The following is an 11,583-nucleotide window of genomic DNA, read 5'->3' as shown; positions in this document are numbered from 1 at the left end:
TCTATGAACCTTTTTAAAGAATTTCCCTATTTAATCCCAAACCAAAATCTGATTTCTCAAAGTCAAATTTGGCAATTTTAAAGGATGACTGTAGCCTTTTTCAAGGCCTTTTATTTCCTGAGTAGGCAAATACTTTCTTAGAAAATAACGATCAGATATTCCCCTCGGTTTCACAAAATGGTTTGTTAAATATGGGTGTTAAATGTCAATTTAAACATAGTTTGGAGGCTGGCCAAGAGTTGACAAGTAATGTACCTTCAGTTGATTCACTGGTAATTAAATTTGCGTCATAAGTATATTCAAAACAACTTGGACAGAGTCGAACCTTTGATAACTAATCTCTTGCACAAGGTCACGTTAGGGTAGACACTGTCTTCAATATTTACAAAGACGACAGTCTTAAAGCAGAAGCTTGAAGAAAGCGTTGCATGGAGTCTAGTCAAAGGTAGCTGGAAATACTAGACCAATAAAGTAATGGAACACTTTCCTTTGCCGTGACGAGAAAAAAGGAACTTTTTGTTTTCTAACAGGAAAAAAATTGTATCCACGATTACAGAGGCAACTATCGTTGTAACAATAGGAGAAAATCTCAGTAATAAAAATATAGATACCTACTTCATATCACCTTGCAATCCGGAAGAAGCAGATACCCGTATGTATCTATGTGCAGCACTGGGTGGTAGCAGATCAATTAACATAGTCAGCTCGGATACATATGTTGTAACAGTTGGTATAAGTGTGGCTGTTTTGTTTTGGATGAATTGAATGTGTAGCAATGTATCAATGGAAAGGGCAAGGATTTGCAACGGATACCAATTCATGATGTTGTAAGCGACTGGGACCCATATCAATGGCATTACCATTCTTTCAAACATTCATGGGTTGGGTTGGGTTGGGATACAATGTCAGTCTTTGTTGGGAAAAGGTAAAGAAAACAGCATGGCAGCTAAGCCTGGAATGTGTTCGAGAAAGCCACAGATATGATCCAATGCTTAAGCAAAATGTGACAATTCGACAGACCCTATAATCAATGTACTAAAAGAATTTGTTGTCCTCATGCACGATCGGTCCAGCAGTGCCAATATAAAAAAAAGAGGCCCAGGGGACACAGCGCTCACCTGAGCACATCGACTAGGAAAAAGCACATATCAGATCAGAACTAAAAGTTTACTGAGGTGGGGGGAGGGCTTGAATTTTAACCCCTCAGGGGATCATGATTTGAACAAACTAGAATCTACATTATCTGAGGATGATTCCATATAAATATTACTAATCATGGCTTTGAAGTACGTGAAAAGAAAATTTTAAAAGGTTTCCGTATATTTTCCTATGTAAAACTTTGATCAGCCATTTTGGTCCCACCCTACCCCCAAAGGTCATGATTTGAACAAAATTGAATCTACACTACATGAGGATGATTCCACATTAGTTTCATCTTTCCTGGCCCAGTGGTTCTTGAGAAGAAGATTTTAAAGATTTTTTTATATATATTCTTATGTCAAACTTTAATCGTCCATTTTGGCCCCACCCTACCCCCAGGGGTCATGATCTGAACAGACTTGAATCTTCACTACCTGAGAATGATTCCACATGAGTTTCATCTTTCCTGGCCCTGTGATCCTTGAGAAGAAGATTTTTAAAGATTTTCCCTGTATATTCCTATGTAAAACTTTGATCGGCTATTTTGGCCCTATCCTACCCCCAGGGGTCATGATTTGAACAAACCATTTTGGCCCCACCCTACCCCGTGGGGTCATGATTTGAACAAACTTGAATCTACACTATATGAGGATGATTTCACATGAGTTTCATCTTTCCTGGCCCTGCGGTTCTTGAGAAGAAGATTTTTAAAGATTTTTCCTATATATTCCCATGTAAAACTTTGATCGGCCATTTTGGCCCCACCCTACCCCCTGGGGTCATGATCTGAACAAACTTGAATCTACACTTCATGAGAATAATTCTACGTGAGTTTCATCTTTCCAGGCCCTGTGGTTCTTGAGAAGAAGATTTTTAAAGATTTTTCCTATATATTCCTATGTAAAACTTTGATCGGCAATTTTGGCTCCACCCTAACCCGGGGGTCATAATTTGAACAAAATTGAATTTACACTACATGAGGATGATTCCACATGACTTTCATCTTTCCTGATCCTGTGGTACTTGAGAAATGCCATTCATTTTTCTCTAATTCATAATTATCTCCCCTTGGAAAAGGGCGTGGCCCTTCATTTGAACAAACTTGAATCCTCTTTACTCAAGGATACTTTGGTTGGTTGAAATTGGCCCAGTGGTTCTTGAGGAGAAGATGAAAATGTGAAAAGTTTACGACGACAACAACAACGACGACGACAACGACGACAGACAGCGGACAAATTTTGATCAGAAAAGCTCCCTTGAGCCTTCGGCTCAGGTGAGCTGAAAATGACGTGCGCCTTGATCTATTTGCTCGTATGCAGCCTTCATATAATGGCATCCCTCCCTCAAAAGCTGCTCTTGAAGAGCATATTAAGAGAGCTGTATTGCAGGCTTGACATACATGGGGTCAGTAACTATGCAAGTGACAAACTTCACCATCACCTTCCAGTGGAGTTGAGAAAGGGTACGGATTTTGGGACCCACAATGGAGACCTTTGCCACCAATCGCTGTATCATGTCAAAAACTACTAAATTGTGGGTGTAAAATAAGTTGTTCCGGGAACTACAAATGCTTCAAGTCTGAATTCACCTTTCACCGTTTTATGCAGCTGCGATTACTCGGAAGATTATTTAAGTTATGTCCTTAATAAAGCTACAGCTTTAAATGGAGCTCAAACTATGTCACAAACTAAGTTACCTTGTTTTATTTCACAAGAAATTCATGAAACATTTTAAATATTAGGAAAATTATTAACACAGCCCTCATTTTGAAATAAGTGACGGCCATCTTGAAATTGGCCGAAACTTGAATGCTAACGATATTTCTCATTTCAGTAATAGTCAAGGGAACTTTCTTAAAAATTTGGTGCTTGTATTCGCAAGTAAAAGTTTCCCCACCATCCGCTCCGCTAAAATCAAAACACTGAAGAGGATCATTTAATTGAAGAACTTTTATTTTAAGTAGGATGCAAGGTCCACTGCTGTTATTGATCATAAGATATTAAACTGGATTTAATTGGTTTGGCAAAATTCAAATACCAATGTAAATTTTATGTCATGATGCGAATTGACATGCGGAAACACTTCTTTATTTACAATTTAAATAGATTAAAAAGTGATAGATTTATTAATTTCCTGGAAATCGATATGTCATTAGTAATGCTGTTTACATTCATCATTCTGTATTGTGTGGTAAATACGAAATTAATATACAGATTAATTAGAAGTAGGGTGATAGATTTGAGAATAAATTTCTTAGAAATCGGTGCTTAGAAAATTACTGCATGGGAATACCATTTTGCAATGCTGTGCACATTCATTAATTTGTGTTGTATGGATGATACGAAATTAATTTACAGTTTGGTTAGAATAAAGATGATATAATTCACAATAATTGTATCAACTATAGAATTACCAACCCTAATTTCACTGGAATTTGGAAAAAAATCTGTTTTTATTTCTGTCTTTCTTGATCTTTTGTGGTAGGACAAACAGAAAAAGAATGAGTAAAAAGAATCTGTTAAAAATATTGACTAATAAATTGTATCACAACCGCAACTCAACGTCTTAGTCATAGATGGTATTTGCTAAAGTAATTGTATAAATTAAGAATTTGCGACTGTTAACTTTATTCAGAATTGATAATATCCTTAGATAATTTACTTCTTTGTCATTAGCTTCCCTACTTTCATAAATTGCTGATACGTACAAAATGTTGATACGTATCGAAACAACTGAAGGAAATATCCTAAAAATGTTATAAGTGATACATTTCAGCTGATTATGCTATATAAATGAGGGAAGTTAATAATTAGAATTCAAATCAGAACGTTTTTTATAAAAATTTTACTGCAAGTTAAATTGATAATTAAATTAATGTCATTTTCTAGTATATTGTCCATTTATAAAAACTGCACGTCAAATTTGATGGTGTCTTCCATTTCGAATTTAAAGGGTGCCTCGATGCAGGATTCAAAATGAATATTGTTAGCTAATACAACTTTCCCAATCTATCTACATTTCGAAATATACTCCATAGCCTTCACTTATTTTCTCTTTTAATGGGGTGGTGAGTACGTATGAAAATTTACGAAAATTCCAACAGATTATTGGAATATTTCATCTCAAAAACCTTCATAGATACTGTCAATATAAAAAGTTCAAGCATCTTAACTACGAAGCACTTTTGTGAACAAAAGCAACTTGGAGATAACCAATGACAATAAATGTACATTTTCATAAATATTTGAGTTAATACAATTTTTAGCGACAAATAATTTTAGTTAAAAATTCTCACATAGTTGGAGTTATGTAGCCACATAATAAAGTCAAAATATTTCTTAAAATTGCATTTGAAGCAAAATTGATTTATCAAACGAGCTTTGTACCCTCATTTCAAAATTGTAATTATCAAATCCAGTCTTAAGATATTCTTACCAAACCTAAATTTAAATCTTTGATTTATATATATCAAATGAAAATCTAAATTACAACTTATGAAAAAGCCATTGATTTCTTAAGTTATGGAATTTTGTGCAATGTCTAGACATGATCATTACCCAGATTGGACGTCATTTATAGGACATTTAATTGCTAAAAACAATGCCATTTTTCAAAGTGAACTCATTTTGTCGTGTTCCTTTCATTGTCTATAAAAATTTGTGAATAAAATTGGAGAGATATGCAATGTTTATAGTGCATTTGTTGAAATTAAATATTTATCACATTATAATTTATACATGTATATTCATGAAATGGTATCATATATTCTGGGACACCCTGTATATATCATTTTGAAAATACTTTTTTTCACTCAATATGTTTTACAAACTTTTTAGAATATTTGCTGTTTGACAACAATACGTGTTTTCTGTTGCGCTCCTAGCTTAATATCTTTTTCAGCATTAACCATGACTGGAACAATCGAAATTTCCATAATCCATTTTACATTAAATAATATTTTCTTGGAAGAAACTTTGAATTCAATCATCAGATAACATAACTAGAAGGTAATCAGAAAACACGTTTTTTACATGATTATAATGCCAAGAAAGATATGGAAATAACGAACAGTGTTCAAGCTCAGAAGTTCATAAAATAATACATAATAGATTGATTGATTGATTGATTGATTGTATATGGTTTAACCTCCCTCTCGAGAATTTTTCACTCATATGGAGACGTCACAAAATGCCGGTGAAGGGCTTCAAATTTAGACCTATACTCGGCACTCATTGCCATTGAGCAGTGAGGGTTCTTTATCGTGCCAGCGCCTACCGTGACACGGGACCTACGTTTTTAAGGTTATATCCGAAAGACCCGTGACTTTCAATTCTAATGCCAAGCGCTTGGTGAAGGGACAGTTATTACCTATGGTTACGTCTTAGGTTTGACGCGGCGCCGCGAACGAGAATCGAACTCGGGCCTCTCGATTACGAAGCAAACGCTCTACCACTAGGCTACCGTGAACGGTATACAAAATAGAAGCGGAGCAAAATAATTATTCATAATCTTTTCTAGGATATTATTAAAACAATTCTTTTTGTTTTTCATTACACTCTTAACTTCATGGTTGCATTTTCTCATACGAAGAACAACGATTCTTCAAATATATACGATAGATAAATAAAGACGTAAGTATCTATATAATCTTACTTTTGAAATACAGAAAGTTAGTAAATAATTCTGGAAAGGAATATGCATACCTTAATCTTAAAAGCAGAACTCGTATAAGTATTTGTTTATAGACTTTTAAGAATCACATTACTAATTACATGTATTGATTTACCATTTACATGATTTAGAAATTAAAGTATTAGAAAGGTATTTTATGTCATAATCAGAAATAACCACAGCCCTTTTCTTTATAGATAGTGTTTGGGGTAAATGGTGTAAACCATTTAATGTTAGTGTATGGAACACGTTGTCGGAGTCCATTCAAAATGCATATAGCGAGAAGTAACATATGGTCCGGCAAAGATCAATTTCTGAACGCGTGGATCTTTTCTGATCAATGGCGCAAAGATGGATATATCTTCAAACTCGTTCAGGTAACTTTATATAAAAATGCATTTTATTTATCTCTTGTTCGCTACCAGAGTTATTTCTATTTTTCTCTCTAATCATTCGGTTTTTTCTAAATGTCAAAGTGATTTTTTTTTAGTTTTAACTCAAGAAATTAAGAAAAAATTACGTAAAAAGGCATTTTATTTATCTCTTGTTCGCTACCAGAGTTATTTCTATTTTTCTCTCTAATCATTCGGTTTTTTTTCTAAATGTCAGAGTGATTTTTTTTTAGTTTAAACTCAAGAAATTAAGAAAAAAATTACGTAAAAATTATGGGGGCATAGCAGTGTATAACAAACATAAGTAGTGAGTACTGTCCTTTGTCTCTTCAATATAATGTCTGCAAGTAGATAACATTGATTCAATGCTTTTTATATGGGTGGGTTAAAATACCCTACAAAATGATTTTGAATAGAGATTTATTGAGGTCAATCCCTATATCCATGTTTGGTAAATAAAGTTGTGTATCGACATTCGATTTTGCTAAGAAAAAAACAACATGCTATCAAATACTAAATTAATAAAATTAAATAAAAAAAGATGTAACTGAATAAATTGTAATCACGCTGAAATAATAAAAGTTCTATTTGGCATTATCTTCGTTTGGCATCGTTTTAGCCTGTGCTTTTTCCCCACTGAGTGGATCAAAAAGTCCTGATTGAACATTTTATATACATTTATTCATTTTAAAGATGATACCACTTCGAGTGAATAAAAGAAGATAATTCAACACGGTTTTCATCTTCTTTCAGAGCAAGCTGATTCCTATGACCGATCAAGTAATTTTTGGAATCATCAAACGAGAAGAAAATGGCTAGGAGTATACGAACAAGACTTCTAGCTGTTATTTTCCTTGTGTCCTCAGTATGGTTATTTGTAACATTATTCCTTTTTGATATTGAGAGTGAAATTAACAAAACAAGGACTAAAGATGAAAATCCAAAGTTAGCTGAATTCAACATTGTAAAAAGAGCAGATGATTTTATGAAGCTCCGTGATCGATTTACAAGATCACATTTTAATAGGTCATCGTGGATCAAATTTAATGAGAAAAAGAAACGAAAAGAAATTTTGAAAAAATGGAGAGACGAACTTGCACATCAAAGGTTGGAGAAAAAATCTACAGACAATCCCATTATAAGCAGTGCAAGTAAAACAACCCTAAATAAAAACTTAAGGCTTAATACAGCGACAAATGTTTCAAAAGCGAACAGCAGCTTACATCTATCGCCAAAAATGTTGCAAGAACATTCAAAACAAATTGAACAGAAAGATAAGATCCAAGTGAAGAGTCGACGTAAAGTTTCGGAAAGAGAAAGACTTCGTCATCTAGAGAAGATTCTTCCACCACTTGCACCAGGTATATATAAATCCTCCAATCTCATAAATTCAGCAAACAACAGATGATTGTACATGTAAACAGGGTAAAACCCTACCTTTGATATCTCGAGCACTTGGATATCTTACCTGCCTTGTCTTGTTTGAGATACTTTGGTTTACCTGTAAAGTTTTTAAATTGATATAGTTGTGTAATATATTTGCAATATTGTCTACAAATTTTTGCAAAATATTGTTTCGAGACTTTCAGGTGAATATGGACATCCTGTCAAAATAAAGAAAGAAGAACTCCGTCCAGACCAGCAGAAGATTTATGACGAACTTTTCAAGAGGAATTCCTTCAACCAGTACGCCAGTGATATGATATCTTACCATAGGAGGCTACCAGACATAAGAAATCCAAGGTACTTAATCGTACTAATACAAAAAAAGATGAACATACAATTTTACTTATTAATGAAACTTTAGGCCGAACAGGCATTAAAAAGAGGGATTTTTTTCGTGTTAATACGAACATTCCTTCCATTTGGATAATTATATTACATTGATGGTAACCACAATACGTACAAATTTATAAGATCTTTATTGAAAATATGTACATGTATACAATTTTCTATGACACAGTATAGTTTTGTCATACAAATGAAAAGCTTTAACTATTATATATTAATTGTTTTATGATACAGCTGCAAGCTTAAGAAATATCCTAAGGATCTACCTGCCACTAGCATCATCATTTGTTTTCATAACGAGGCTTGGTCCGTATTACTACGCACAGTTCACAGCATTTTGAACCGAACACCATTACATCTTATTCATGAAATCATATTAGTGGACGATTTTTCTGATTTAGGTAAGAAGATTTTCTCTAAATAAATCAGATGAATGATGAAGTTATGTTATTTTATCTTAAAATTTCGTTCAATTTCAATTATAATAAATCTAAATTATTTAAGGATTCAAAAATAAGATATGATACAGCATTATCAAGAATATTTATTTTTGGTTTTTATTTTTAGATTTTCTTAAAGAGGAGCTAGATGAGTATTTCTCAGAGAAAGGATCTGGGAAAGTCCGTGTATTAAGAACAGCTAAGCGAGAGGGTTTGATCCGAGCACGGCTTTTAGGTTATGAGGCGGCCACCGGTGAAATTCTGACATTTCTAGATTCTCATATCGAATGTTTTGTAGGTATGACTGCCATAGCTAAGATTATACACTATCCGATCAGTCTAAAAATGATACAATATGATATAACATTTCGTCCTCTTCTATAAGTTCTCTTGCCTCTATCACTCATCTCTTACACAACTATTCGCATTTTATCAAATAGTTTGTTCACGGAACAAAATATATTATATATAATATGGGAATGCTTAATTCTCCATGGCAGCTGATCCCAACTCTTAAGTTTTATGAGGTCCATGTTTGCACTTCTCCTGATTTATATAAATTCAATGGACTTTTGAGCTAAATTACTTTTCCTTCCCTCCGTGCATTTCCATTGATCTTATTTAATTTAAATTATTTTCAAGAATCTAAGTGTCAAGAATTAGTTATTTATTTTTGTTGTTAAAGGCTGGCTTGATCCTTTGCTGGAGAGAATTGCAGAAAATCATACAAGGATCGTTGCGCCTATAATAGATATGATAAGTGATCAAACGTTCGCCTGTGGAGGGTCAGAAATAGGAGCAGTGGGAACATTTGATATTTCAATTATGGGGTATAAGTGGCTCACCATACCCAGAGAAGAGAAGGAAAAACACAGTCAGATAATGCCCTGGAGGTGAGGAGTTTTGTTCGATTTATATTAAAGCAATATGAGCTGCATTTTGAGAAAAATTATTTTGCCATTAAAATGTGTTATTATGATTGATTTATACGTGATTTAAACCCTAATGATTAATAAAACCTAAATAAAAATTTTAATTGTTTCAGAAGAAATATTTCTGTACAATCAAATATGGAGCATTATGTAAGAAATCAATTATGTACAGGATGACAATAATGTCATTTTGTTTAAATCAAAAGCTTATAAAAAGTTACATCACAAATATGATCAACAGAAGTTTATAAATGTTTTATTTTTCTGTCTTGAAAATAGTTGATTACAAATTTGCAACAAAATTTTCTTTTGTCAATCTTGTAGCTCATATTGCTTTAATATACCGGTATGTATAACTAGACAAAGAGGAATTTATAATGGAGCGCTCGAATTTAAAGAAAAAAGATAGAACGAAAATATCATTAAACAAGCACAAGACTTTCTTTTTTTTTTATATGCATGTATCAAAAACCATTATTTCAGAAAAATTCAGTCAGTTGCATATGTAGTTTTAAAAAAGAAATTTCACAAATCTGAAAATTTCCATATTCTAGTAGTTAAATTACCTTCTAAGTTTTTGTCATTTTGTCACGTGTTCTAAGGACACCCACAATCGCTGGTGGACTGTTCTCCATCAGCCGAGACTACTTCTCAAAGATGGGCACGTATGACCACGGAATGGATATCTGGGGTGGAGAGAACTTGGAAATATCATTCAGGGTAGGTTATTATCCCCTCACATACAGGTGTTCGTATGTACGAGACTTTAATTATAATTAAACATGAATAATTATATAACGAGTGATGTAAAAAAGTTAAGTTAAAAATTCAGTTGCCTTATAATGCTTGTGAAGATTTATCACCAAGAAATTCATAATAAAAAAACAGGATTATTTTCGATTCCAAATAAACTCGCAGAGCAAAGCTTCTTAGTGATAAAAAAAATATTTCTAAAGATATAAATACCATCAGTAGTAGGATTGTTTGCACATTTTTTTTTCTTTTGAAACAAATAACTTGGATTGAATTGGATAGTAAACCAAATATTAACCAAATATTTTACAAATTGAAGGAAGCCAATACATGTATGTCTATGACAAAATCAGACATAATACCTTTTCCCTGTAGATTTGGATGTGTGGCGGGAGTCTTGAGATCCACCCCTGTTCTCACGTCGCTCACATATTCAGAGCCGTCAGTCCATACAAGTGGGGCAAAAGTTTTGTCGAGATTTTGCGGAAAAACGCAGTTCGAACCGCAGAAGTATGGATGGATGAATATAAACATGCTTACTACGAAAGAATTAATTATGACCTGGTAAGATTTAACATGCAAGATTTGAATAAAAATTACTCTTTAATTAATTTCTTTAATTTTTCAGGAAATAAAAATAATTCTAAAAAACTTACTGCTGCAATTTACAATGACAATATACAACTAGTGCTAATTGTAACGGGGACCGTTACAGATGTTCCCCAAACGCTCCCCAACTCCCTTTTGGTGCCATAATAATTGTAAGCTTTATTAAATAAGACAAACTCTATGTATTTGAGACGTTAACAACGTTTACCCAGACGTGTACTAAGTTAATTCAAATTTAAGCATTGCACGCGTGCGCATGTGAATGCATGTGCGTGATGACCATATCATCTTGTCTACATCTATATATTTTAATATACTAAATATTAAAGTTTTTAATCCAAAAGTATTAAAGATACGCTCATTCAAGTGTATTTTTGATTTTACTCATTTCAAGTGCACGCACGTGCATACATGAGCATGGTGACCATACCTTCTTGTAGAAGTCCACTACATCTATTTATGTTCTAAAGTCCACCCCGTTTGGTTGAAAACCAAAGGTGTTATAGCTGTTTAAAGTTTCAGCCAATCAGATTGCAGCGCACGTACACGCACGTGTATGCATGTGCATGGTGACCATACCTTCTTGTAGAAGTTCATTATATCTATCTATGTTCCAAATCCCATCCTGTTTGGTTGAAAACCAAGGGAGTTATAGCTATTTAAAGTTTAAGCCAATCAGATTGCAGCGCATGTGCATGCACGTGTTTTCATGATAATTCCTATATATCTTCTTGTAGGATATCCTAATGCATGGCTATGTTCAAAATTTCAAAGAAGTTTGTCAAAAAACAAGAAAGATATTGAGACTTTAGTTTCAGCCAATCAGAGCAAAGAGCACGTGCATGCGCGTGAGGT

At 33.5% G+C, this 11,583-nt stretch overlaps 1 protein-coding gene across 1 annotated transcript; it reads left to right on the top strand.

Moving 5' to 3' along the window:
• Window positions 1–7,014: 7,014 nt before the first annotated feature.
• On the top strand, window positions 7,015–10,683 carry LOC134249463 (polypeptide N-acetylgalactosaminyltransferase 5-like; the record flags this gene model as incomplete). Its single annotated transcript, XM_062731816.1, has 7 exons — window positions 7,015–7,564; window positions 7,793–7,946; window positions 8,229–8,395; window positions 8,562–8,732; window positions 9,120–9,327; window positions 9,969–10,086; window positions 10,495–10,683. Coding segments are annotated over exons 1-7 (1,557 nt in total), but the record flags the coding sequence as incomplete, so codon positions are not given.
• Between the last annotated feature and the right edge of the window lie 900 nt (window positions 10,684–11,583).

This window comes from Saccostrea cucullata, unplaced genomic scaffold (genome assembly GCF_032062105.1).
Source record: "Saccostrea cucullata isolate Sc308-1 unplaced genomic scaffold, CSIRO_AGI_Scuc_v1 ctg16418, whole genome shotgun sequence".
NCBI classification, from domain to species: Eukaryota; Metazoa; Mollusca; class Bivalvia; order Ostreida; family Ostreidae; genus Saccostrea; species Saccostrea cuccullata.
Note: the sequence above shows the minus strand (reverse complement) of the source record. Positions and strands in the feature narration are given on the sequence as shown.